This window comes from Balaenoptera musculus, chromosome 20 (assembly GCF_009873245.2).
Source record: "Balaenoptera musculus isolate JJ_BM4_2016_0621 chromosome 20, mBalMus1.pri.v3, whole genome shotgun sequence".
Taxonomy (NCBI): Eukaryota; Metazoa; Chordata; class Mammalia; order Artiodactyla; family Balaenopteridae; genus Balaenoptera; species Balaenoptera musculus.
Window position 1 is genome coordinate 12114171 of NC_045804.1, and position 27436 is coordinate 12141606.

At 55.5% G+C, this 27436-nt stretch overlaps 5 protein-coding genes and 1 long non-coding RNA gene across 7 annotated transcripts in view; 3 read left to right on the forward strand and 3 right to left on the reverse strand.

The window, feature by feature from the left end:
• The window catches only part of NPLOC4 (NPL4 homolog, ubiquitin recognition factor), a 57489-nt gene extending 53092 nt beyond the window's left edge, over positions 1 to 4397 (reverse strand). The window contains exons 1-3 of one of the 2 annotated variants that reach the window (XM_036836131.1): positions 4227 to 4397; positions 1237 to 1248; positions 637 to 717 (exon numbers count right to left, since the gene is read on the reverse strand). In XM_036836131.1, the coding sequence (XP_036692026.1) occupies positions 637 to 717; positions 1237 to 1248; positions 4227 to 4241 (108 nt within the window). In that variant the 5' untranslated portion in view covers positions 4242 to 4397. The remainder of the gene's footprint in view (positions 1 to 636; positions 718 to 1236; positions 1249 to 4226) is intronic. The other variant, XM_036836132.1, reaches the window with a different exon arrangement.
• Positions 4398 to 4553: 156 nt separating this feature from the next.
• Positions 4554 to 6202, forward strand: LOC118886425. The gene is made up of 4 exons (XR_005017733.1): positions 4554 to 4750; positions 5196 to 5284; positions 5502 to 5831; positions 6144 to 6202. It is a non-coding gene; the product is annotated as an uncharacterized LOC118886425 (long non-coding RNA).
• Positions 6203 to 9841: 3639 nt separating this feature from the next.
• TSPAN10 (tetraspanin 10) lies at positions 9842 to 13672 on the forward strand. Its single transcript, XM_036836656.1, has 4 exons — positions 9842 to 9877; positions 11154 to 11746; positions 13078 to 13385; positions 13614 to 13672. Exons 1-4 carry the CDS (start codon positions 9842 to 9844, stop codon positions 13670 to 13672), a joined length of 996 nt encoding a protein of 331 aa, XP_036692551.1.
• A 1508-nt stretch (positions 13673 to 15180) lies between these two features.
• On the reverse strand, positions 15181 to 16574 carry PDE6G (phosphodiesterase 6G). The gene is made up of 3 exons (XM_036837819.1): positions 16336 to 16574; positions 15821 to 15861; positions 15181 to 15336 (listed from the first exon to the last, which is right to left on the reverse strand). The coding sequence occupies exons 1-3, from the start codon at positions 16479 to 16481 to the stop codon at positions 15260 to 15262; spliced, it is 264 nt and encodes an 87-aa protein (XP_036693714.1). The 5' UTR covers positions 16482 to 16574; the 3' UTR covers positions 15181 to 15259.
• Positions 16575 to 19491: 2917 nt separating this feature from the next.
• OXLD1 (oxidoreductase like domain containing 1) lies at positions 19492 to 20969 on the reverse strand. Its single transcript, XM_036837818.1, has 2 exons — positions 20870 to 20969; positions 19492 to 20051 (listed from the first exon to the last, which is right to left on the reverse strand). The coding sequence occupies exons 1-2, from the start codon at positions 20927 to 20929 to the stop codon at positions 19650 to 19652; spliced, it is 462 nt and encodes a 153-aa protein (XP_036693713.1). The 5' UTR covers positions 20930 to 20969; the 3' UTR covers positions 19492 to 19649.
• A 113-nt stretch (positions 20970 to 21082) lies between these two features.
• Positions 21083 to 27212, forward strand: CCDC137 (coiled-coil domain containing 137). Its single transcript, XM_036837817.1, has 6 exons — positions 21083 to 21287; positions 21710 to 21843; positions 23592 to 23814; positions 25389 to 25471; positions 25623 to 25702; positions 25877 to 27212. Exons 1-6 carry the CDS (start codon positions 21127 to 21129, stop codon positions 26096 to 26098), a joined length of 903 nt encoding a protein of 300 aa, XP_036693712.1. The 5' UTR covers positions 21083 to 21126; the 3' UTR covers positions 26099 to 27212.
• The last annotated feature ends 224 nt before the right edge of the window (positions 27213 to 27436 follow it).

Below are 27436 nucleotides of genomic sequence, written 5' to 3' on the forward strand. Positions count from 1 at the left end.
CTGTGTTGGGTCTTCGGTTCGTGCGAGGGCTTTCTCCAGTTGCGGCAAGTGGGGGCCACTCTTCATTGCGGTGCGGGGACCGCTCTTCATCGCGGTGCGCGGGCCTTTCACCATCGCGGCCCCTTCCCGTTGCGGGGCACAGGCTCCAGACGCGCAGGCTCAGTAGTTGTGGCTCACGGGCTCAGCTGCTCCGTGGCATGTGGGATCTTCCCAGACCAGGGCTCGAACCCGTGTCCCCTGCATTAGCAGGCAGATTCTCAACCACTGCGCCACCAGGGAAGCCCTGTGGCTTTAACTTTTTAAGAACAAAGTGGGATCATTCTATACATGTTAGTAATTCCCCTTTGATGGACAATTCAAGTTTCTCATTCTCTGATTTTTTCACTCATAAATATTCCTCTCGTGAAATCCTTTTACACTGACCTTTGGGCCCTTGGTCCTGCAATGGTTAGCAGTGGTCAGCTGTGACACGTCTGATCCTGTATCAGTCCCACCAATCATGACAGAGAAAAGCAATACAAGAGACTGAACTTGGGAGGGGGCAGACTCAGGAAATGAGGAAAAGAGAAAAGGTACACAACAGGAAGGGAATAACAGTAGAGGATGAAGAAAGGTCAATACCCAAGCCACAAGTACCTTTTTCAAAAATGTTGCAGCTGTTTCTCTCTTTGTTGCTGTGATCCGCTTCACCCCATCTGGGGACTGAACACGAATTATCTGTGGTAAATGAAACAAGTTGGTTACTGCACAGACTAGGAAGGTCCTGACCTATTACTGAAACTAACCTCTGCAGTCTTTCAGCATCTGGGTCACCGAAACTTAGAGCCAAACCTCACCCTTCCCCTTGCCAACACCCAACCCAATGTTTCTAGAAAATGAAGCAGAGGTCTGAGAGACATCAGCACATGGGAGGACATCCTAAGAGGACTGCCCTAATTCTCAACTCTTATCGTTTCACTCAGAAAAATACGACTTCAATTTTTAACCATTATTTATAAAGAATATATCTGAAACACTAACATTTTCCTCTTCTGATTTACAAAAAAAATTTTTTTTTTAAATCAGCAGGAAAAAACCCACCATGAGTCATGAATAACTGAGTTCTTTAAAAAATATCTCACTTTGTTCCAGGATCCATACACAGACTAGACTAACTTAAAAGGATCACAGGGAACTCCCTGGTGGTCCAGTGGTTAGGACTCCGCAGTGAAAGCCGAGGGCACATGGGTTAGATACCTGGTCGGGATCCCGCAAGCCACGCGGCCAAAACAAACAGACAAACAAAAAACAATTAAAAACATAAAAAGGATCACAGGAAATCTTCTAATCTGTTATTTACTTTCAATAAAAAGAATAAAAGAAAAGAAAAAAGGTGTTTAATACCACAGTAAAACTTGGCAGGGTTTTAAAAAAATATATTTTCATGGCAAGCCTGAAATGGTTGCTAGGCCTGGAAGACAACTGGACGGAGCATCACTTTCTAGACTTGATTTTCATGCTGATCGAAGCCCAGTGAAAGTGTGCTATTATGCCCGGGCCAACCATCCAAGGTCCTGCCTCAGTGGGCAGCATGAACCGGCATGCCCTGCCGCCAGAAAGACAGAGGATGTTCCAACCACCTGAGGGATGGGAGGAACAATGAACAGAATGTGCCAGAAAGTACTCATGTTGTAGTTACTCCTCTCAGCAACTACTGCACTGTACATTGTATTCAAAACAACACTATACAGACAAGAAATGTCACAAGCAGTTGTTTTTAAAAAGACTTCCACTGATACAGGACAAAATGCCACAATGGCTTTCGATGAGCATTTGTGGACAGGACAAAATTTGTCCACCTTTACCAAACAAGTTAAGAATAATCTAGATTTTGCTGAAATAGCGTGACTATGTCTTTCTCACTTTCTAATAACTTTTGCTTAACTGAAAAGCCTTTGTCCCCATATTGTTCTCCGTTTTTAAGATTTTGTTTTGAACAATCCTTATGAAATCCCAATTGTTAAGAGCATAAAATATTTTCTTTTTGCTTCCCAACAACATCTGTTAAACTTTCTCAACTCATCTGCGTGCACTCAAATTATTTTGACTTTTGATTTCTAGTATGCTTTACTCTGGATTCAACAACTAGAAAAATGTTTTCTTAATACACAGCATGGGGCTTCCCTGGTGGTGCAGTGGTTGAGAATCTGCCTGCCAATGCAGGGGACACAGGTTCGAGCCCTGGTCTAGGAAGATCCCACATGTCGCGGAGCAACTAGGCCCGTGAGCCACAATTGCTGAGCCTGCACGTCTGGAGCCTGTGCTCCGCAAAAAGAGAGGCCGCGATAGTGAGAGGCCCGCACACCGCGATGAAGAGTGGCCCCCACTTGCCGCAAATAGAGAAAGCCCTCGCACAGAAACGAAGACCCAACACAGCCAAAAATAAATAAATAAATAAAATAAAATTACAACAACAAAAAAAATACACAGCCTGGGCATTAGGTAAACTCCCATTTATTTCTTTCTGAAATCTGTCTCCAACACTGAGGCAGGTTAAAAAGAGCTCTGCTTCTCTTTGAGGGATTGTGACTGTTGCTTTGACTGTTCACTTAGGACCAAGAGCATGACACTCCACACCTTGAGAAGCTAAAGGTCAGGATTACACGTTTCTGGAGAGTTCTAAAGCTTAAGAACTTATTCTGCTTAAGAACTTACTCTACTTGTTCATTTACAACAGGGCATGGCAGTCCAGGTTTCCAAGCTAAGCTCAGTACTTAACTCCAAGAGACAAAGATAATTCATACTGAGGGAAGGTATGACTTGGCCTTTGACACATGGTATAAAGTAAAATACACAAGAGACAGACCAGGCAACATGGACACATAGCTTCTTGGTAACTAAGTTTCCCTATTTATAAGAAAATGAGCCTAAAATATTTCTTGGGGGAGTCAAAGAATTGGTGAGATAAAAATTAGTTATCCCTAGAAATTTTTAGAAGACCTCTTTCTAAATAAATAAATAAAAACTTTTGAAATAAATTTCAGAAGAATCATGTTTTAATTCCTCACAATCTGAGAAATTCGACAAGAGATCCATGCTATCAATGAGACCCTAGCCTTATATATACTAGTAGAAAAGTGGCCTTCTCTGAAACAACTCACATGTCCATGGTTACTTCAATTTGGTTAAAAATATTACAGTAAAAAGAAAGTCTGGAAGCAGATTTGAGTGCTAATTCTTAACCTATTTCTAGAATGAGTCACCAAAGACTAGTAAATCTTATTTTAAAAGGAATCAGTTGCTCGTTTCTCTTGGGGCATTCATGCCCTCTGCTCATCTCCAGGCTGGGAAACACAGAGCAGACGCCAGGGCCCCTGAATGGAGAGCTGCATTAGGAGGAATCACTGGATGAAAGCCTGAAAGTCCAGAGCTGGAGGTTCCTGCAGCCCAGAGCATCCAGAGAGGAGGATGAATGCCATTCCCGACACCTGACAAAACTGCAGAGGCCCTCCCATGGCCAAACTCTGAACGTGACTTGCCACCCCATACTGCTTCTGCTTCCTCCAGGAAATTCCAAGTGGTCCTTAACGTTAACCAAAAATTTTTCTGTCCAGCTGGTCTGTTGGGTTTTTTCCGGCCATACTGACTTCTGAGAGGAAACGTTCCACAAGTTAAGGGATGGCCAGTTTTTTCTGATTTTCACTTTTTTTTTTTTTTTTTTAACTTTAAGCGGGGAAAAGGAGTGTCAATCCCTGACTTCGGGTACAAAATGACATCAACCTTTATAACATCCCTTTACAGACAGGTAGCTGTCAAGGTCTCCTTGCCATCCACCAGGCCACCGTCTCCCTTCTTAGCAGCTTCCTCTCGTGGGAGGGGGTCCCCGTTTGTAGAAAGTGCTCTCCTTTTAAGGGACCCATGACAAGGCACTCACTGGGGCGACGGAAGGAGGCAAGACACAAGGACAGGAGGCGAGAAGGGATCGTAGCCCTGGCCCCGAGGAACTGCAGCCCCTCCAAGCGCGACCCCCGCGACCAGGAATGGAACGGCCGACACAACCCACGCCCCGCGGACGGCCCGGCCTCCCCCGTCGGCCGGGGACGGGAGGAGCTGAAGAGAGGAGGTCGGGAGCCCAGCCACCCGGCCGGCCCATGAAGAGGAGGGCGGGCCGTTGGGCCTCTCCGCAGGCCGCGCCGGCAAATCTGCTGCCTCATCCCGGCGCCCTCCCGCCCGGCCGCCCCACTCACGATGCTCTCGGCCATGGTGGCCGCTCCCGTATCCGGGCTTGAGCCCCGGGCCGCCGCCGCCTGCCGCCCCGCGGGCCTTGCAGCCCCGACCCCCGCCTCAGCCCCAGCCCCGGCCTCCGGCCGCCGCCGCCACCGCCGCTCCAGCTTCACCGCCCGGCCGCCACCGCCGCGACGTCCGGTGCCTCGCCCGACGCGCTCCCCCGGCCGCGCGACCGCGCAACCGGGTTCCGGCCGCGCAATCGGGTTCCGGCCGCGCAACCAGGTTCCGGCCCTACCAACGGCCTGCGCTTGCGCAGGGCGGCCCCGCGCCGGGCTCCCCGCGGAGAGGCATCCCACCCCCGCCCCCCCACCCCCATCCCCACGCTGGCCACGCGGTGGAGGGACGCTGCGGGGAAGCCGGGAGGAAAGCGCAAACGCGCGTGTCGCCCAGGACAGCGAGACAGCGGTCAGCGGTCGGTGGGCTCGGATTGGACATTCCCAGCGCCTCGCTGGTCCCACGGAAATGGAGAAATAGCTTCGGGAAGGTGACATCATACCTTCATGATATGTATTTTTTAAGAAGGCATTTTCCCTGAATCTAACATAAGAGAAACGAATGAATTTCGACCACATTTTAGATAAATGCTTCTTTGCCACGGAGATACAGTATCCTAAAATTGCCCCCAGGGCCAGCTTCATGCGCACCCACGTGTGTGGCTCCGAATGGCCTCACACTTGATTCAATGCTCTGCCGTCACCGTCTTGCAATATTTAATAGTTTTCAGCAAGGAGCTCCACATTTTTGTTTTGCACTGGGCCCTGCACATTTGGTAGCTGACCTTGCCTATGGTTATGAAGAAAAAGTTACGAAAACCTCTAAGAGGCTAAACTATGTTTTTTAATCCCATGATTCAATTTCAGATTGTGTTTATTTGTCTCCTGTGCTGAAAACAGTTAGGAGGTTGTTACTCTCATTTCCTCTCCCTGCAGGAAGTCTGAGATCAGAGGGACAGCCGGTTTGGTTTCTTCTGAGGCCTCTCTCCTTGGCTTGCAGACAGCTGTGTCTTTCCTCTGTACAGGTGCATCCCTGGTGTCTCTCTGAGTCCCATTTTCCTTTTCTTATAAGGTCATTGGAGGATGGCCCACCCTAATGGCCTGATTTTAAGTTGATTACCTCTTTAAAGGCCCTACTTCTAAGTCTCATTCTGAGGTGCTAGGGTTGGAACTTCAATATATAAATTTGGAGGGACGCAGTTCGGCCCATAACAGTAGCGGTAACTATGATTTCATCCGAAGGCTACTCTATATCAGAACAAGGCTGAGATGGGGCCTGAAAGGTGATGACCATCTCTCAGAGAGCCTGGCTTTGGAGCCTGATTGCGGTAACTAATGAGGCTGGGAGTGTCCCCTTTGAGGAAGAGACAGTTTGGCTGCACAAGGCCTGACCTCCAGCTCCCGTCCTTGCCCTGACCTTCTGCCTGCAGCACAGCAGCCTGAGTGGTCCTTTTAAAGCATGAGTCAGGTTGGGATGCACATTACTCAACACCTGTCATCTCCCCATCTCACTTGGAGCAAAATTCGAACAGCCATCCTTCTTCAAACTTTCCAGGCTTGCTCCCACCTAAGGTACTTTACAGGGCCTGAAACGCTCTTCCTGCACACATCAGCCTAGTGTTGAAACAGAACAGGACCCTATGGTCTATGCCCCCCATGTCTTCCGCCTGCCTTTTGTGTGTGGAAAAACTTTAGCCGAAAAATAAGTTTAATCAGAGAAATGAGGAGATACAAAAACAAAGGAAAATAGTCAAAGGGGACAAAACAATAATAGTTTAAGTCAGTAAGCAAAGTCAAGGACCTTTAGTTCCTCCTCAAGGGCTATAGATAGTATTCTGAGCCGTGTCCTGTGAGCTGTTTTATAGATACTGAAACCCCCACCAGGTGGAAGAAGTTAACTACATGATGTCCAGACTGTAGCCATGACAGAAGCTGCCACAATTCTGAGAATTGGCCTCATGGAAATGGGAACAAACTGACCCTGGAACTGAAGATTAACTGTACTTAAAACAATCGAGATGATGCTGGTCAGACCACCGATGACCAATTTCAAGATGACCATCAGAGCTGACTGTGCTGTCTCTGCATGTAGCCCCCTCTCTCCGTCTATAAAAGCTCTTGCCCACTGGTTGTCAGTGGAGGGGAGTCGGCCTTTGGACAGGAGTCTGCCCTTCCCCTTCCCTAGACCCCACAATTGCCAGCCTCAGAAATAAAGCAAACTTTCCTTTCCACCAGCCTTGCCTCTTTATTGGCTTTTGAGCAGCGAGCAGCTGGACCCCACATTCAGTTACAGTGTGTGCCAAGTGCACTGCCCTCAGACTGAAGTTGCTGGCAGCACTGGCTGAGCTCCCCTTCAGGGACTGTGCTCACCCCAGATCACGGTCCCTTCCCCAGGCAGCTCATGCCCAATAATAGTGGATGGCTATCAAGGCCCAGCCCCATGTCTCAATCTGGGACAACTCTGCAGGCCATCCGAGCTGTGGGGATCACCGAGGACTTTGTTGAGATTGCCTGACAGCTCGCCTTCTCCCTCCACCAGCACAATGCTGCTTCCTTCCCGGGTCTGGATCCTGAGACACTCCGCAGTGACCAGGGTTGGCCTCGCAGGGACCTTGACCTGAGAAAATCCACGAGGTTCGTTCCCTCTTTTCTTTTTTTTTTTCTTCTTGGCCACGCCATGTGGCATGTGGGATCGTAGTTCCTTGACTGGGGATTGAACCCACGCCGCTTGCATTGGAAGTGAGGAGTCTTAACCACTGGGCCACCACGGAAGTCCCTCGTTCCCTCTTTTCCTTCGGCTTCTTCTCAGCCCTCTTCTTTTCTTTTTTTAAATTGATATGAAATTCACAGAACATACAGTTAACCATTTTAAAGGGAAAAACTCAGTATCATGTAGTACATTCCCAGTGTCGTACAACCACCTCCTCTACCTCGTCCTAAAGTATTTTCATCACTCCCGGAAGGAAACCCTACACTCCTTCCGCAGTAGCCGCCATTTCCCCCTCCCCCAGCCACTGGCAACCACTAATCTACCTTCTGTCTCTATGGCTTCACCTATTCTGAATATTTTATATAAGTGGAATCGTACTGTATGTGGACTTTTGTGTCTGGCTTCTTTCACTGAGCACCATGTTTTCAAGGTTCATCCATGTTGTAGCCTGTGTTAGAACTTCTTTCCATTTTATGGCTGAATAATCCACGGTATGGATGGAGCACATTTTGTTTATCCATTCTTCATTGATGGACACCTGGGTTGTTTCCACCTTTTCGCTGCTGTGAACGTGTATATCCATGTATTTGTGTGAGTCTCTGTTTTCAGTCCTTCTGGGTGTATACCTAGGAACCAAACATTTTCCTACAGTGAGGCCTCTCTGATCACCTGATATAAGACAACACCCTCCCCCAGCCATTTCCTTTCCTTGCTTCATAACACTCATGACCTTATAAAATAGCATATATTTAGTTGTTTCTTTGCTTACTCTGTGACTTCCCCTGTACTCAAATGTAAGCGCCTGAGGACGGGGGATTGTCAGGTTTCCTCACTGTTGTACTGCAGGGCTCAGAACAGTCCCTGACAGAGAATAAACCCTGTGTCAGTCATCTGTGCTCACAATAATGCTGTGTTAACGAACTCTCCTCATTCAGTGGCTTAAAACTCATCTGGCCCTCTGCCAGAGTGTAGGCTGGGCTCCGTGGGGTGGTTGTTCTGGGAGAAGCCAGTGGGGGACCCAAAGGAAGAACACAGACAAATGAAGCAAATAAAAATGAAAAGTGCTCCCTCGGCCGTACTACTCTGGAACTGAACACCAGGAGGAGATTTCAGGGGATGGCATAGGTCAGGGCACACGAGTGCCAGGCGTTTCAGGCCCAGCAAGCAGCCCGTGTGGCTGGACTGTAAAGTGGTGAGTAAATGGAGGAAAAGAGGCTGGGCTTAAACATCAAACGGAAGAAGCTGAGAAAGGGAGTGGGGAGGATGGTGGAGACGGGACGGGGCACATACCCTGGAGGCCACCCTGTTTCCTGCCACGCACACGTGTTTGCAGAGGGGCCCCTGGCAGCCTCTGCCCCCACCACGGCCTCCGGCCCCAGCAGCCAACAGCAGCGTCGACGCACGTCATAGCCTCACGCGCTCCACAGGCAGGACACAGGAGGCGTGGGGGTGCGTACCCAAGGTCTTCCAGAGTTGGTGGCGGGTAGGGGTTTGCTCTGAGCCAGTCTTTCCACCACATCCAAGCCGGGGTGAGAGGGCCGACAATGCAGGGTCAGGGAGCCTGGAACACATCTCTGCCTGCAGAGGTGGCAGCTGCACGGCTGGGGTCCCTCCCAGCACTAGGGCACAATAGTAACCGTGACAAAGTCCTACTCCTGAGAAGCTCAGAGGGTGGGGGATCCCAGCCACCTCAAAACCAGGAAGGATGTGATCTAGCCAGTGATTAAAAAATAAATAAATAAATAAAGGGGGACTTCCCTGGTGGTCCAGTGGTAAAGAATCTGCCTTACGATGCAGGGGACGCGGGTTCGATCCCTGGTCGGCGAACTAAGATCCCACATGCTGTGGGGCAACTAAGCCCACGCCACGGCTACTGAGCTCGTGCACCTCAGCTAGACAGCCTGCGTGCCGCCAACTACAGAGCCCACACACCCTGGAGCCTGCGGGCCACAACTAAGACCCGATGCAACCAAAAATAAAATAAATAATAAATCTTAAAAAAAATAAAAAATAAAGGCACTTCAAATATACACATATAGGGACTTCCCTGGTGGCGCAGTAGTTAAGAATCCGCCTGCCAATGCAGGGAACACAGGTTTGATCCTTGGTCCGGGAAGATCCCACATGCTGCGGATCAACTAAGCCCGTGCACCGCAACTACTGAGCCTGCGCTCTAGAGCCCGTGAGCGACAACTGCTGAAGCCCACACGCCTAGAGCCCATGCTCCACAACAAGAGAAGCCACTGAAATGACAAGCCTACGCACCGCAACGAGCAGTAGCCCCTGCTCACCACAACTAGAGAAAGCCTGCGCGCAACAACGAAGACCCAATGCAGCCAAAAATAAAATTAAAATAAATAAATAAATAAAAATTTAAAAATATATATACACACATATACATACATATTATATATGTATGTATATGCATATATATACATAAAACTTCTTTCTTGCAGTGAATAAATCGGGATAAACTGGCATTTAGCTGTGGGCAGGTCTCCCGGGCTGTTACTGGGAGCCAGGGTCTGATCTTCGGGCTGAGCTGAGGGGCAGCGCTGAACCCGCCAGGCTGAGGCCCGCACTGGGGCCCTGTGGTGATGACCATGAGGCCTGCCCCCTGACAGCCCCACCCACGTCATGCCTGCACAGAGCGAGGCCAAGAACCTGGGCTCAAGAAGAAGGATCCTTTGCATCTCAACAAGCAGAGGCTGTCTTAAGCCCTAAACTGTGACTCCTCACATGATCCGATCGTGACTGCAAAGTCCCGGTGGGGCTCACAGCTCACAGAGCAGCCGGGGGCACAGGCAGCACCAGCCCTGGTGTCCCAGCCAGAGAGGCCGGCGGGGTACCAGCACACCTGTCCTGGTGGAGGATGGAGGAGGGGGAAAGGAGCCCCCTGCTGTCCCAGGTAAGCAGTGCCTGGAGGCCTGCCGGGGTTGGAGATGTCCCAGCTGGGTTCTCCCCCCACTGGCCCACCAGAGCCATGTTGTGAGCTGGGGCTAGCCAGGAGGTGGGTGCTCAGGAGGAGCTGCTAAGATTGGGGTGGGGCTTTATTAGTCAGGTGCCTTAACCTCCCCCAGCGCCCTGTTCAGACTCTGAAAGGTGAGCCGCCCTTGCCCTTGTGTTTGACACGGCATGGGGTGCGTCCACACCCCAAGGAAAGCACACACCCAGGGGATGGTGCCCACCAGGGCCATCAGGCCATCCTCACATTTTCCCTGTCCCCCACCCACCTGTGACCTGCCCCGCCTTCTCACCTCCCTGTTGCCCCCTCCTCAAGGCTGCCATCCGCTCAGCCCGGTATGGCCCCTGCACAAGAGATCTGGCAGGTCTCCCCGTGGATCTGGCGGGTTGGGGGGTGGGCTCTGGCTCAGGGTGCAGAAGGGGCTGAAGGCCAATGCCGGCAGCCTGTCCTTTTGCTCTTACTGACTTGTTGAGTTCTGGGGGGGGCTGATCAATAACCCTCCTTTCCTCTGCTCTGATGCAGTCAGACAGGTGGGGAGTGAAGGGCCAGCTTCTTCCTGGTAAACTGGGAGCCCTGCCCAGGCCTGGGGCCTTAGCTTCCTCATTCTTCCCCCACAACCAAATTCAAGGGCCTGCTGCCCCTCCCCCTGCAGAGAGGGGGCAGAAGCCCTCCCATACCTGCCTGCCAGTGGAGGGGCTGCGGAGGCAGGCATATCTGGAGTGGAGACTGTCCATCAGGGGGCCAAATGGAACTGGCTTTGCAGCTTCTCCCAACCTCATGATCAGTGAGCCAGTCCTCTGTTGGGGAACCAAGAGGAGGGTGGGGGGAACCAAGAGAGGGGGTGGGCCCCCGCAACCATCAGCACCCTGTTAATTTTCTCCGTGGTAAGGCCAGGGCCCCCGAGCTTGGCTGAGCGTCCTGCTGGAGGGCAAGGTGGGGTCCTTGGGAGGCCCTGCAACCCACAGAGCCCCAGTCTCCTGGCCTCTCCTCTCCCTGCCCCCAGAGCCCCTCACCGTCCCCTCTGCTGCTTGGCCGAGCAGGACAAGCCTTAAGGCTCCCACGTCCCTGGCCTTCTAGGGTCTTTGAGCACCCCCTTCCGCCTTCACCGTCCAGCTTCCTCCCCGCTGCAGGCTCTGACCCTGCTCCCAGCTGAGTGTCACAGGGTCTGAGTGAAGAGGGTTGCCCTGGTGAGACCTCCCTCTTCTTCCTCCCTCTGCAGGATGCTGGGGGTCAGGAACCACCCCTCGCCGGGAGCAGCCCCCTCACTTCACGTCACCCAGGGCCAGCACCCTGGGAGGACCAGGCCCGGAGGGCAGGCCTTGGGGGGGTCCTGGCCTGCTGCTTCCCCTGGGGAAGCAGCTGCCTCAAGTGCCTGATCTTCCTGTCCAACTTCGTCTTCTCTCTGCTCAGCCTGCTGGCCCTGGCCATCGGGCTCTGGGGCCTGGCCGTCAAGGGGTCTCTGGGGAGTAGTTGGGGAGGCCCCCTGCCCGCAGACCCCATGCTGGGGCTGGTGCTGGGCGGGCTGGCGTTCAGTGCAGTGAGCCTGGCAGGCTGCCTGGGCGCCCTCTGCGAGAACGCCTTTCTGCTGCGCTGCTTCTCTGGGGGCATCCTCGCCTTTCTGGTGCTAGAGGCCGTGGCAGGGGCCCTGGTGGTGGCCTTCTGGGGCCAGTTACAGGATGACCTGGAGCACGTCCTACACATGGCCATCACACACTACCAAGACGACCCAGACTTGTGCTTCCTCATTGACCAAGTTCAGCTCGGGCTGCAGTGCTGCGGGGTGGCCTCCTACCAGGACTGGCAGTGGAACCTGTGAGTCCTAGAGCCTGCAAGGGCGGAGGGCAGCCCCGTGGTGGCCGGCAGGGTCCCTGGGGCTGGAGAGGAGGCGGGCCACACACACACTCACATGCACAGACTCACCCATACACAAAGTCACCTGTACAGGCTCCTCACCCGTACGCATACGTGCACACACGCGCATGTGGGCACACTTGCGCATGTACACACTCAGGCCCAGCCGGGGCCACATGGTCATGCAGGGATGTTAATAGAGAAGCTCAGCCAGTAGACCTAGAAAGTCACTTTTGGGGGTTGTTTTTTTTTTCTTTTTCAGTAAGGACATCGTACATCTCAATGTCAATTGAAAATAACTTTTAGTTTAATTCAGGACATCATTGTGGACTATGACTCCACAGTTCTCTGTCCACTGCGTGTGTGTGTGTGTGTGTGTGTTTGTGTGTGTGTACATGTGTGTGTTTAGAGCCATATGGAGACTCTTGAAAACCAGCCATTTGTACCTAACAGTCCCTGAGACATGCTGGGCCCTTCTTTCTGGGCACCTTAGAAGCACCCATCTGGATTGTTCTCATTTGGTGGCTGAGTGTGACTTTGGGTCGGTGGCAGCCCTTTCTGGTGTTGTGGTGCCACCCAGCCTGCCGACTTCCAAGCCCCTGCCTTAGTGAAGCCCGTTCTTCAAGGAGATGAGACTGCCTGTGAGGGAGGGCGAGGGAGCCTGCTGGTCACAGGGCCCTGGCCGCCAGTCAAAGGCCAAGGGCACCTGAGGGCTGCCTGAAGTGGGTGACAAGGGCAATAGTCTCTCGAGGCCCTGCGAGCTCCTCCCAAGACTCCCGTCCCTTGTTGCTGCCCAGTGTGGCCCCTCATGCCCCCACCACGACCCAGTGACCACTACAGAAGCCTCTACCAGTCTTCAACCCACCTTCTCCCACTCCAGCTCTGCTGCTCAGACCAACTCAGCAGCATCTGTGGAGCGAGGCCATCTTACTTCCAGCCCCCATAAAACCCTTGCCTCCCTTCAACTGTCTTACGCAGTGTGTGCCTTCTAATCAAGAAGCATGTGCAGAGGGCTACCCAGTGCTGGGATGAATTATAGAGAGCTGGGTATTGTGTGTGTGTCTGTGTGTACACAAGTGTGTGTGAGTGTGCATGTGTGTGTACATGCCTGCCAGTGTGGATTCCTGCTGTGTGCATGTGTGTGTGCATTCATGCCTGTGTGCTTGCCTGCGTGCCTATGTGTGTGTGTGGCCATGGAAGTTTGAAGGTGGGTAGGAGACATTCCACACAGCGCTGGGGTCCTGGACCAGGGGCCCTGCCCTCCAGACTGATGCTTCCTTATGCCCTTGCAGGTACTTTAACTGCAGCTCCCCTGGGGTCCAGGCCTGCAGCCTTCCTGCCTCCTGCTGTATCGACCCCTGGGAAGATGGAGCCTCAGTCAATGACCAGTGTGGCTTCGGGGCCCTGGGCCTGGATGAGGACGCGGCCCAGAGGGTGGTGCACTTGGAGGGCTGCGGCCCCCCACTCCTCCAGTGGCTGCACAGCAACATCTGGGCTGCAGGTGGCTACGCCATCGTGGTAGTGGTGGTCCAGGGGGCAGAGCTCCTGTTGGCCACTCAGCTGGTGAGGGCCCTGGCTGTCCACAAGAGGGCAGCAGAGAGTGAGGGCTTGTCCACAGGACCCCCAGACTCAGTGCCCTCCCCTCTGCCAAACTGGTCCCGGGCTGACTGGCAGGTGAGACGAAAGACCAGGGCACCGGGATGGGGTCTGGGGCTGCAGGCCTCCCCTCCCCTCCCAGGGAAGGTGTGAGAATAACCCGCCTTGGTGCTTGTGGACACGCACCTTGGGCCCCCAGGCCTCCTCCACCTGCTGGCCTCTGGCTCCCCAGGGTCCCCTTTCCCCCACACTGCCCACTTGCTTGCAAACGCTGCCATGGTCCGAGTGTAAGCTGACCCCAACGACTGCCTGGCTAGCGTCTGCCTCCCACAGAGGGTGCTTGCAAAGCCTGGCTGGCAGGGAGAGTGGGGGGTGAGCGAGACTGGATGAAATCCTGCCACCGAGCCCCAACTCGGACCCTCACCCCAACCCTCACTTCCGATCTCCACATCTGACCACTTTTGACCCTCACCACTGACCCTCCACTTCCAACACCTCCAAGCCCAGTCTATGAGTCCCCATGTCCTCACCATAGCCTGGCCCCTGCTCTCCTCTGGGGCCACCTCCCCCTTTCCTGTCCATTGCGGTGGTTGAGGATGAGGCCCAGGCCTCTCCCTCCAGAGTGCTTTTTTATTGGAGGGGGTTAGTTTTATTGAGATGTATCACTCATACAGTAAATTGCACCAACCTTAAGTGGGCAGCCTGAGGGTTCTTACTTATCCACACACCTGTGGACCCACTACCAGGTCTAGATCCAGCCCCAGCAGGGCCCTTCGTCTCCTCCTCGAGGTCACCCCTGTTGGAACTTTGTTGCCTTTGGTTAGCATGGCTTTTTCTGGCCTTCACATAAACGCGGTCACAGGGGCCCCCTTCCTGAAAGTCACTCTCTGGTCACTGCTGTGTGAACAGACCCCCTGACGTCCTTGTGGCACTTGGGCAGCTTCCCGAAGATGACTGCCACTGGGGGCAGTTTCCCGCAGGTTTGTGTGTGGCAGTGTGCCCTGCTTCCCCTGGGTGTGGTGTCAGGAGTGGAATTGCAGGGTTACTGGTGGGCGTCTGTCCAGCTTTAGTGGACAGTAAGGATGGGCTGGCTGGGCCCAATCTCCCTGCACCTGTCTCCTCACCTGTGGGGAGCAGATAGGCGTTCCCTCCCCCTGATCTGAGCTCTGGCCCCTGGAGTACGTGGGGCTGCCTGCCTTGCCCCAATCCAGCCATGAAGAGCCTGGCTCAGCGCCCGATGTGCTCCCTTCCCTCAGCCTGGCCAGGCCCCTGCCATCCCTGCCACCTGTGCCCACATCCATCCACTCTTGCTGAAGAGACTCCACCCTTGGGCCCTGCCCCCACTGACAACACATCCCAGACAAGTGGTGGAGGACACGCTAATTTTATTTGAAACAGGACAGCAAGCATGGGCCGTGTTGGAAAGGACAAGCATCCTGCTGGTGTGACAGGTCCAGAGGGGTCTTGCTCTCTCACTGACGCCCGCAGGACTCCTGCCACCCACTCCGCCAGTGCAAGGGCCTCAGCTGGGAAGGGCTAGTGGGGGGAGCTTGTCCTCACCCCCAGACAGGCAGGACAGGGGACACTCCTGGGAGGCCTGCCCTAGCTTTCCAGCCATGGGAGGAGAGGGTCTGTGGACCAGTGTCTCCAGAAGTTAAGCCGGGCCTGGCCGGCCGGAGAGGATATCCTACAGGGAGTTGGTGGGCTCCTGGCAACTAGCTTCCGTAGGCCTGAGGTCGCCGCCCTGCGGGGATCTCCAGACACAATCTCTGGACACTCTGGAACCCCCCGGCGGGGGGAGCGGCCCTGCTCACAGGAATCCTGAGCAGGGGTCAGAGAGGGCAGCAGCATGGAGGGGCCAAGGGCCGGGGTCCAGTGCTAGATGATGCCGTACTGGGCCAGCTCATGCAGCTCCAGGTGGTTGAAAGCCTCCCATGGGCAGATGACAGTGATGTCTGCAGGACAAGGGGGCCAGTGGGTCCAGGAGGGTCCCAAGGCCCCAGGAGCCACCATCCCCTCTGGGCCCTGTTGTCCACACCCCAATGGTGAGAGTATAAGTCCAGGGTGTAGAGCCCTCCTTTCAGGACATACCACCTTTGGGGTGTGTCGAATGGGCGCCCTGCCCAGGAAGAGAGTGGGTGCAGCAGGCCCAGGGAGGGGGCCAGAGGAAGGTGGGCCTTGCTGCTGGGGGGAGGGGACAGCAAGAGCTTTGTTCTTTTCCAGCCCCTCCAAGCACTCGGTGGACCCGCTGAGTAGGAACAACCCCACTCGGGTGGTGTCTGAAGCTTGAAGTTGGGAAAAAAAAAGGAAGGACAGCTGGGGGTGGTGCCCTAAGTGAGCCTCTGCCTGAGGAAGCAGGGGCAGGGGTGATGGGGCCCCAGGCACACTGGGGTGTGGGCAAGTGGGGGGGACCTGGGTGGACGCTAGTCGCCGTCATACCTGTCCCCAGGCCTTCCATTCCGGGGATGTCGTCACCAAACCTACAAGAACAGAGCGGTCAGGGCCAGGAAGAGCGGAGAGGGGGCGTGCATACACTTGAGTGCAGGTTCCTGGAAACGTGGTGTGTCTGACTGTGTCCTGGGTGTGTACACGTGGGGCTCTTTGGGTGCAGGGAGACATATCAGTTGGTGGGGCTGTGGCTGAGTGTCTGGGTGGCCACGGGTGGGTGTGCTTTCCAGACCAGAACAGCTAGAGAGGGTGACGGGAGCCCCTGCCCTCCCAGTCCCCTCCACCCCCCGCCCCCCGTGCCAGGGAATGGGGCACCCTGAGACAGGCCGGCTCAGGCCCTCAAGACTCGCACCACCTGCTTAAGAGGATGGGACCACCTTCCACTAGCAACGGGTGGCTGAGGCCCCACCCAGCCCCCCAACCTGAAGTGCAGCCCCATCTCCCTCTTGTGCAGCAGGTGGGCCCTCCACCCCCCTCAGGGCCAGCCCTCCCACAGCTCTGCTTACCCTTGGACGCCTTTCTTGGGGGGCTTGCTCTTGAACTGCCTGGTTTGCCGCTGCTTAAATTTGGGGGGCCCTTTCCTGGGAGTGACGGGCCCCCCAATCACCCTGGTGGCCGACCGGATCTCGGCCTTGGGCGGCTCCAGGTTCATGGCCAGGCTGGCAGAGACCCCGCGGCGACCTTCGGCTTCTGGACTCCCTCACGCTGTGGGCCCTCCTGCTTCCGACCTGCCTCTCAGGTCTCAACCCCCCAGAGCAGAGGAAACCCTGAAACATGAGACCCACCGGTCCCCAGTGTGACCCAAACAGCAGCCCCCTGTCCCAGGGAGCCCCAGGCAGGGGGTGAGAGTGCTGGGTGGCCCCCCGGTGTGCCCCTCCTCACTGCCTCCCCCTTCTCCTGCATTCCCCATCCCAATCCCTGGGGTGGAACACTTGGTCTCATTCATGGTGGCATGTTAGGCACCTAGCGGTGCCAATAATGGTAACCCAAGAAATGGGAGGGCAGGGTGCCCGGGCAGGGGAGGGGCCTGTGTCACAATGAAACCCCCAGGCGAGCTGTGTAGTCCTGGCCCCAGCAGCGTCTTCCCTCTGCTGGTAAATACCCTGCCTCCCCCCACCCCGGCCCCCCGCCCCAGCCACTCACTGGGCACCAGAATCACCTGCTGGTGTCCTTGAACCCACTGCACAAGGTGACCTCCCCTCCTCCTCTCCCCCGGAGTCTCCCCCTGGATGCCCTAAGCTCTGGTGACCTAGGTCAGGGGCAGCTCACCTTCCTCTAAGCCTATTAGCACCAGAGGGAGACCCTAATTCCTCAGGGTCCACTATAAGCCCAGAAAGTTCTGGGGCTAAGTACATGATGCAGAGAGGAGCCGCTGCCCTGGCACTGGATGCCTCAGGCACCACCTCTTGGGTCCCGTTTCTTGCCCCCACCCCCACTTGTGGGCTGCAATGCCTGACTCCAGCCTGCGGCCACCGCTGGCTGCCTGCTAGAGTATTAGGGCTGAGATCAACCGGGGGGCAAGAACAGGTGGTTCTACCAGCGAGGAAGGCCTGGTTGTAGGTGCCGGGGCACCTGGGATTGGGTGGACCCCACTGTGGACCTTCCTTCCCTAAGGTTCGGTCTCTGTGCCGGGACCAGCAGCAGCCTGAGAGGAACCAGGGGACAGGAGCTGGATCTACACGGGGTCCAAGTTGGACAGCAGCAGTTCTGGTGGCCCCGGCTGCTCAAACCCCACGACACCCACTCCTCACAGCCTAGGTAGTGTAGGCCCAGCTGGACCCCTTCTGTAGTCCCAGGCCATTGGCCTGGCGTGGGCAGCTCTGAGCCCTGATAGAGCGCCAACTATCAGATGCTGTCCCCATGGAAACCGCTGCCCAAGTTGCCCTGGCCCTAGCCCGGCCTGTGGCTGGTGCCCACTCAGGTTGGCTGACTGTGTGTGGCCTGAGGCTCCGAGACCATTGCTAGCCTGTGGGACACCCTGCACCACTATTTGGCATGAGGAACAGAGGAGGTGATGGGCTGGGTGTCCTCTGTGAACAGGGCAGTAGGTGGCCTCCCCCAGACCCACACCTCAGGATGGTGGTGAAAATCCCGCCCACTCCCCACCCTCTGGGCAGATACCCACTAACGCCCTTGGGTAAGTGGCCACCAGGAAAAGCAACCCGGGAAGGTCATTACTCACCAAGTACTGGGGCAGGTCTCAGGGGACCATGGGTGTGAGTAGCAGGCCTCCCTTAGGCAGGGTGCCGGCTGGGCATTTATCCTGCTGCTGGCTAATCTGATTAGGACTGTGCCTTGACACCACACTAATGAGATTGTGGGGTGGGTAGCAGCACCGAGGATTCCCCGAGATGGGGGAAGGGGCTCAGGTGCGGTCAAGGGCCTGAAGGATGAGCCGGGGACAGGGTCAAGGCAGGAACGGGACGTGTGACCATGAACAGCCAGACTCTCCTGAAGCTGCTCATTTTTGAAGCAAGGATGAGAAGGCACTGGCTGCTGTCCTAGGCCTCCCCACCCTTACTGTCCTGACTGCTGAGGAACCCGCCTTTGTGGCCCCCAAAGCCCTGTATAGCCTGTCCCGATCCACTTTTTTGGCCTCACCTCTCATCCCTTCCTCTTGCTCTCTGTGCTCCAAGGAGCCTCTTCCACCCCAGGGCCTTTGCACCTGCTGCTCACGCCACGTGGTGCATTTTCTATTGTATATCTCTGCCCTTCCCCTCGTTCCCTCCTCCTGGGACTTCAAAGATCTGCCCCAGTATCATATACACATACAAAATCTTTCACAAATATGTGTTTTTGAGAAAAATACAGTAAACCTCTTCCAACATCTCTGAGATAAACCACCTCCATGTTGTAGACCCCTTCAGGGGCCCCAAGCCCACCAGGCTCTGCTGTGCTTTTGTCTCTAGGGAAATCTTTCTCTTCCTGGGCCATTTTCAAATCTGTAGGACAGGGTTGGAGTAGATGCTCTCTGTCAAAGTGTAACAAACATGTATTGCTATAATCATGTTTCTCTGAACCAACCAAAACTGCTTCTGGATGACATCACTAGCTGGCCAAGACAGCCCACACTACCGGGTGTATCCCCAGGCATTAGCACGGCAGCACATTTTGTGGCTGTGTGGTTTCATTCTCTGGTCCACAGATCTGTCTCTGTGGGAAACTCTGGTTTTACATTGAAGGCCCCTACCTGGGAATGCCTGCTTATCAGCTCAAATTCTTTGTGAAGCCTTATAACAACCCAAGCTTTTCCCTTAAATGAGAGAAGATAAAACAGGCATAAATTCATTTAACCCTGTCCGTCCAGGCCACTGGTTATCAGAGCTTGAAAGCCTGCAGCTGGATGAATGGGGCACATTCCAGGCCACCTGCGGGCATGTGTGCCTGCCAGAGCTTTGCTAACAGCAACCTCTCAGGACCGGATGGTCCTCCCTCTGCCGCACCACTGAGAGTAACCAGAACTGACCTTTGGGACTTCTGGGATGCTGGGACATAGAAGGGGGCCCCTGGGGTCATTGTCACTTGAATAGTCAAGGAAACAGGTTTAGCCAACCTCACAGGTTGGTGAAGCCTGTAGGTGCCCAGTGGACATACAATGACATCTGCACGTGCTTTCCTTGAGGTGATACACGCCTATGGATGACAACACAAAAGCCTCCTGTCTAACCACCACACAGAGCTTATTTATTCTCAGGCAAAGTCAATAGACAACTCTTCCTGTTCCCGTCGACACCAGCTGCACAAAGGGGCCGTGGATAAAGGAGGCTGCGCTGCATCCCGACGAGGAGTCTGTCGGGGTGAGGCTGTCCGGCCAGGCGGCTCAGCTCCCACTCCTCACACGGAGCCGGATCTCCATCCGGAGGAAGGCCTTGAGGTTCTCATCAGCCACGTGCTCCTCCAGGGCGGCCAGGGCCCGCTCCCCGCCGTCCTGGTAGTGCTGCAGCAGTGCGTCTGCGTATTCCACCCACACACAGTTGGGGCAGCCGCTCATGCAGCAGTTGGTGGGGGGCTGGAGCTCAGGGGGTGGCGGGTACAGGGGCTCTGAGGGGTCCCCACCAGGCAGGGAGGACTCGGGCTGCCCAGTGCCCGCTGCACCTGCTTGGGAGCCCACCTCCACATGGTCCTTCCTGAACTCTCTGTGGCCTTCACGGACTCGGATCCTGTGAAGAATGCTGCCACCTCCAGGAAGCCTTTGGCCCCAGTCCCAGCTGGATAGTGGCCCCTAAGGATTCAGATAAGCACATGAGTCTCCAGGAAGCTGGTAAGTCTCCGCCTGCCTCCAGCTCTGGGGAAATTTCGGCCTCCTGTCACTGGCAGGGGGCTCCATGTCTTTCTCAGCTTCCTCACTTCCTGCGTAACCTTAAACAAGTTACTTCACCCATAGATTCAGTTTCCCATTTGTAAAATGGATGTAACGCTTGGTACGAGGATGAGCCACAGGTTCATGAGAAATGCTGGGTTCAAGGCCTCGCACTAGGCGTGCCCTCCAGCATGTGGTGGGGGTTGAGACTGCACCTCCAGCTAAGATGGCTCTGCCTGGTGGACAGGAGTACGGCGGGGGCAGAAGCCTGTGAGCTCCAGCCCACACAGCCACCTCTCCCTCTCCAACCAGTACTGCCACGTCCCTCCCCCGTGAGCATCCTGACTAATCGCATCACTCCTTCATCCCTGTTTCTCTCTGTCACATGAGAAGACCAAGTCATTCCCAAAGGCCAGTGGGCAGCCCTCTCCCCACCTCCAGCCCCCACCCCGGCCCCCGGGTCCCCTTCCCTGCGCTGTCTCCAGGGCACTGAACACAGGCGCAACCTTTACTTATTTCTCTAACTCCTCTTGCGAGGAGCACCAACTCCTTGTTCACTGAGGTTTCCCCAAAGGCTTCGCATACAGCCGGTGTTCAACAGGTACTAGACGAGGGAACGAGCTCAGAACCCGCCGGCACTACCCTGGGCTCTGCCCGGATGCCGGGAGAGCGGGGCTTCTCGGCCCCTGCGGGGCCCGGCCTCCCGAACTCATCCCGTCCCCGTCCCCGCCGGTACTTGCCAGGCCGCGGGCACCGACTGACACCGCCAGACCTCCCCGGGCCACACTCCACAGCAGCATCGCCCACGGCCTGGCCCACGGCGCAGGCGCCCCCCAGTCAGCCCCGCCCGAGATGTGAATGGCGGCCCCTCTGGCCAATCCCGGCCCGTCAGGGAGCTGCACAGCTCCAGTGAGCGCAGGAAGCGGAAATGGCGGGCATGGGGCCGGACCGTGCGGGAGTGCGGAAGTGGCTTCTCCTTTGAGTGCAGGGCGTGCAGATGGCGGGGGCCCGGCCCCGAGCTGCGGCGCCTCGGCGCCGAGCTGCGGCGCCAGCGGGGACGGCGGGGACGGCGGGGCTAGGGAGCCCAGGGCGACCGCAGGGCCGGAGGCAGCAGGAGCCGGGGAAGCAGCATTGGGCGCCACGGCCGGGGCTGCGCAGGTGGGTGCCGGTCTTATCGTCCTGAAGACTCCCCGGCACCCCTCCCCGCGCCGGGCCCAGCGCGCTGCGGGGTCCGTGCGGTGGGCGGCCCGGAGGGTCAGCCGGGTGGGCGGAGGCGTGAGGGAGTCTCCGGTGTGGCACTTGTCACCTTCCGGGGCGCCGTCTTTGCTATCCTGGACGAGGTCAGGGAGCGACGGGCCTCCCTGGGGCTCTCGGAGCGCCCCCCACCCAGCGTCCTGTGAGAAACCGGTCCAGGGACAGCCTCCGGGCGGGCGAGGACGAGGCCGTGTTCCCTTGACCGGCACGCACTATAGCGGCCAGGGTGGCCTGCGAAGTTTCTTTTTCCAGGCTCAGCTTCGGTTTCTCTGATTCTGCTTATGCTCGATTGGAGACGTGTCTCACCCCCGTGTTCTCCTTCCCAGCAAAGAAAAAAAGAAAGTGAATTGCAAGCCTAAGAACCAGGATGAACAGGAAATCCCTTTTCGGCTCCGAGAGATCATGAGGAGCCGCCAGGAGATGAAAAACCCCATCAGTAACAAGAAGAGGAAGAAAGAGGGTAACTGCAGGCCCATGCTGGGTGGCCATAAAGCCTTGCGTGTTTGAATCTACTTAATTGCACAAGTATTCAGTGGCGTTTCAGGCAGAAGAAATCTGCCAGACCCCAGCAGTCAGACGGTGCAGGAGCATGTGGAGGACTGACCAAAGGCTGGTGTCACCAGGGCCAGAGCGGTGGCTGGCAGCAGGTGGCAGTGTGGTTCCAGGTGAGGCTCCAAAAGGAGCCCCTGGGGCCTCATGGGCCAAGGTAGAAGTGTTGATTTTCCCTTCCCAGGAGTAGTGGAGATCCATCAGAGGGGACGGTCAGTTCAGATTTACTTGAAGGAAAGGTCACTGTGTAACAATCAAGGGGGCGAGAGGACCCTGCAGGCCAGCGAGGCTCTTGAAAGTAAGAAATGATGATGGTTCCTTGGACCTGAGTGCAGAAATCATGGTGGAGAGAAGTGGATGGTTTCTAGAGGTTACGGAGGGAATTGATCAGACCCCCTGAGAAACTCATCCCTCCCACCCTTCCCCCAAGGCCAGGTAGGGTGCCCACCTGTCAGCCTCTGCCAGAGATAACACTCCAGATGCGGGGGAATGGGGTCCAGGGTGTTTGTGTCTTGTGTACACATACAGGTATTTGTTTTCCCAAACATGGGACTGATTTTGCAGCAATGCTGTTTTGTAATTTCTTTGTAAACCTTAGGCTTTTCATTGGAGGTTAGATGGCTACCAAAGTGATAGTGAAATAAAGAGTTGAGGAAGGGGAGGGGTAGAGGAGGGCACTGGCCCAGATGGAAGATGGCACATTCTGAACCATGCTCTATTGAATCAGCTCTTTTTGGGGTTTAAGTTATTTAAAAGACATAAACTTACACATGTGGTGAAATCAAACAGTACTGAAAGGTATGAGGTGAGGGGTAGCCTCCTTCCCTGTCTTTGAATCCTGCTCCCTCCCCCTAAAAGAAACCACTGTTGTCTTGTTTACCTTCCCAGGGGATATATGCATATTTTCTCATACTTATGAGGTAAAAGCTATACCTTCATTCTCTATATTGTTTGGTGTCCTGGGTTTTCGCTACCAGTGGATTTTATTTATTTATTTATTTATTTATTTATTTATGGCTGTGTTGGGTCTTCGTTTCTGTGCGAGGGCTTTCTCTAGTTGTGGCAAACGGGGACCACTCTTCATCGTGGTGCGCGGGCCTCTCACTGTCGCGGTCTCTCTTGTTGCGGGGCACAGGCTCCAGACGCGCAGGCTCAGTAATTGTGGCTCACGGGCCCAGTTGCTCCGCGGCATGTGGGATCTTCCCAGACCAGGGCTCGAACCCGTGTCCCCTGCATTGGCAGGCAGATTCTCAACCACTGCGCCACCAGGGAAGCCCTACCAGTGGATTTTGTAGGTCTTTCCACGTCCTTACCGTAGCTCTACCGAGCTCTCAGCAGCTGTGCAGTGACGTCTCTGGATGAACATAGGGGGATTCATTCAGCCAGTCAGCTAGTGACGGATACTTAGGTCGTTTCCTGTTTCCTTTTTCAACCGAGCTGCAGAGGACATCTTTGGCGTGTACCAGTGGGCTGTGGGGGTCCCACCCCAGGTTACCCCCAGCTGGCATCTTAGATCCTCTTTAGCTCCCACGTGAGCCTGGTCTTCCCTTCCTGTGGCCTGGGGAGGGGAGATGAACATGGGCGGCCAGCCCAGCACCACCTGCTCCCTCCTGCCTTCACTTCACGACTTTCCCCTCTGAGGTCTCCCTTTGTCCTCAGCCCAGGTGGCCTTCAGTAAGACATTGGAGAAGGAAGCAAAGGGAGTGGAGCCGGACATTGCTGTACCCAGGTTCAAGCAGAAGAAGTGGGAGTGCGACAGGGCCTATGTCCAGCGCATGGAGCAGGAGGCGCAGCATGTGCTGTTCCTCAGCAAGAACCAGGCCAACCGGCAGCCTGAGGTGCAGGCGGCGCCCAAGAAGGAGAAGTCGGAGAGGAAGAAAGCGTGAGTGGGGGCTGCAGGGGCTGGGAGGCAGGGCTGTGGGGTCCCACAGATTTCTTCTGCATTGACAGCTTCTTGTTGCCAAGGGGCACCCCACCTACCCCGTGATTCAGGCCGAGTGGGACCTGGAGTCAGTGGGTGTTTTTCTCTGTACCGCAGCCACTTAACCTCAGCGCTTCTGGGAGGCTCTGAACCCATAGAACTCTGAAGGACTAGCTCTGTCTGTGCTTCTCTCTGGAAAGCATCAAGGCGTCCAAGAGCCAAGTGAGGTTGAGGGCCAGCTGTCCACCCCGGGCCAGTTGTTATAGGGAAGGAGAAAAACAGTGAGGCTCAGTGTCCTCCCAGGAGGGCCTGCAGGCCGTCAGGGGACTATGCCTGCCCCACGGAAACTGGTTTCCAAGGTTCACCTTTCCAGCCCAAAAGAGATTTGAGAGCCTCTAGCTATGTCATTTGTACAAGTTCTGTGACCTCTCAGACTCAGCTTCCTGGTGGGTAAAGTGGTGAAATTGGCACCAGGAGGAAGCCCACCGCCAGCTGCGGCTCCCCTGCCCATCCCTACCCTCAGCCCTGGAGAAGTCTGGGATGCAAGCTGCGTGCCACCTCCCTGAGCCTGTGGGTGGGAGCTGGGGCAGTGGTTTCAGCAAACAAATGCTTTTTGAGATGTGTTTCTGCCTTTACTGCAACTTTTGTCATGAATCAAGCCAGGCTTTCATCAGAAATTTCTCTAAAAGTGGGCACTTTCTTGATGGTCCAGTGGCTAAGACTCCAAGTTTCTGCTTCATGGGGCGCGGATTCGATCCCTGGTTGGGGAACTAAGATCCCGCATGCCATGCGGTGTGGCCTAAATTTAAAAAAAAAAAAAGAAGAAATTTTTTTAAAAGCTGTGAAAGTTAGATTGTTTTCAGCTTTGTAGAGTTTCCCTACGTCCAGATTCTTATCATACATGTACTTACGTTAGCCAGTGAAAATTGCATCACACAAAACATATCCCAGATACCACCTAAAGCCACAGTGATCTCCAAAACTGTCATTGAACATTGATTCCAGTAACAATAAGGGACCATGTCACACATGCTGTGCGGGGCCGTTTACACACAGCAGCACAGTTGACACTTGGGACAGATGATTCTCTGGGCTGGAGGCCATTCCTTGTACTGTAGGGCATTGAGCAGCATTCCTGGCCTACACCCATGAGGTGCCAGGAGCACCCCTCTCCCCACAACGTTGTGACAACACAGAACATCTCCAGACATTGTCCGATGGGCTGTAGAGGTACAGCCGCAGCCGCTGAGGACCCCTGACTTGGAACTTTGGAGGGGCCTCCTAGGTTCGGAGCGCTCTCTGTGGGTCCTGGGGTTCAGAGGCAGCCGCCAGGGTTCACCTTTGAGGACCCCTGACTTGGAACTTTGGAGGGGCCTCCTAGGTTCGGAGCGCTCTCTGTGGGTCCTGGGGTTCAGAGGCAGCCGCCTGGGGTCTTTCATGACGCATCCCTCGTGGGCAGGGGTGACCTCTGCCTCTTCCTGAGTCCAGTGAAATGAGAGTTTAGGAAAATGAACCGCACTGTGCTCTCTTCCCAGGTTCCAGAAGCGACGGCTGGATAAGGTCCAGCAGAGGAGGGAGGAAAAGGCAGCAGAAAGGCTGGAGCAGGAGCTGCTCCGAGGTAGCTCTTCACAAAGCAGTTGTGTCAGCCCTGGTTCTGGGGCAGCTTTGTCTCCCCAGGGTCGGTGGGTGGGTGGACAGTGGCTCCGGGTGCCAGGGCTGCAGTGGTTGTGTGGGCAGCAGGCCTCAGTTGTTCTTCTCTGCCCCTCCAGACACGGTGAAGTTTGGTGAGGTGGCCCTGCAGCCCCCAGAGCTGACTGCCAAGCCCAGGATGAGCACAAGTAGGGACCAGGTAAGCAGGGGTCGGGGAGTTACCCTTCTTGCCCCTTGGGCTGCCTGGTTCAGGGCACACAGGTGGAGAGCACCATGTTCTCACTGGGCTTAAGCTATTGGACTGACCTAGGCTCTTTGTTACCTCCCCTCCTTCCTGAATCCGTGCCTCAACCTCCCTCTGTCTCTTCCTCAGGCTGGCAAGAAATCGCTGATGCTGAAGATGCTTTTAAGCCCCGGCGGTGTGTCCCAGCCTCTGACCACCTCTCTGGCCAGACAGCGGATCGTGGCGGAGGAGAGAGAGCGCGCTGTGAACGCCTATAGGGCGCTAAAGAAACTGCAGCAGCAGCGGCAGGGGACTCAGTCACCACAGCCACCCCACCTCCCTTCTGGGAAGAAGCCAAAGACACAGCTGTGATGGTGAGGGACCAGAGACGCTGCACCTGGGTTGGAGCTAGATGGGCAGATGGCCTGCAGTCAAGAGTCCTCTCCCTGGCACACATCCTGAGACTCAAGTGGGGGAGAGGGCTCCTGTTTTTTCTCCCTAAAGACTGCTGTTTCGTGAGTGACCACCCGCCAGCCCCACATCTCACACAGGGCGTCGTCTGTCTCCTGAGCCCCCGTAGATGGGGCCAGCGCCTATCATTCCATTGAGCCTAGCGTCACATACAGCTCTGTTCTGAAACAGAGGTCCAGGCTGAGACACAACCCAGGGCCACTTTACAGAGGGCCAATCCCATAGTCCTGTCCCTAAATACCAGTTAGTTGTAGACACTGCTGATTTAGGTTAACTAAATCAATAAGCGAGGCTCTGCTGCATTCGACAGAGCAGTACAGCTAGAGCGAGAGGCAGGCAGCAGGCCGGTGTGGGGAAAGGGCGGGGGTCAGCATCTAGGCCACCTAGACCAGCTCACGGCACTGCTGTCACAGTCCTCGCAGGGCAGGTGGAGCCACCCCAGCTCATGTTTGGGTGTGGAGACTGAGCCACCCACATCGAGGTTTGGGGAGGCTGGGTCCTTATGTCACCGAGGTCCCTGGGGAGGACAGGGCAGGGCTCTCCAGCAGGTCTAGAGTGGCTTGACAGCAAGGACAGGAGCCCAGCCCAGGACTTTCTTGTGGTCAGAGGGGCCATATGAGCTCCTGCCAAGGGCAGGGCCCGGCGAGGTTTGACTCTCCCACAGGTGCCAAAGGAGGGGGCACCTGGGTTTATCATCCTGCTCAGGTGTGGGATACAAGTGAGAGAATGGGGATGGGGCTTACAGACTTAGCAATTGAACATGGAGGGACAGGGGCAGGCCACTCATAGCCCCGTTGGAGAAGGACAGCTGCCGGGCTCCCTCACTCTCTCCAGCTTGGGCTTCTCTAGCCAGCAAAGACGGCCTGGACAGCTCAGTCAGCGCCAGGCCTCAGCACTGGCAATCCTAGAGAATGAGTGTGGAGTTTTGTGGGATCTGTTTTGCTCTTCCCCAAGTTTGCATTTTATGTAATGAAGTTTATTTTTGAATTAAAAAATTTAAGTTGTGGAAGCTCTACCTGGAATCAGGGCTGTCACTCTTTCAGGGGTGTGTTTCTGCATGGCAGGTGGCCCCGGCCCCTGCGTGGGGTGACCAGGCGCTGGTTGCCATGCAGTAGCCAGGACTTGCCCCCATCACATGGCAGTTGGGGCAGGCAGCACATCTCTCATTCAGTGTTGGCATCCTTCTGACAATAGGGTCCCGAGACAGGCAGGGCAGCAAGAGCAAGGGGTGAGGTGGGG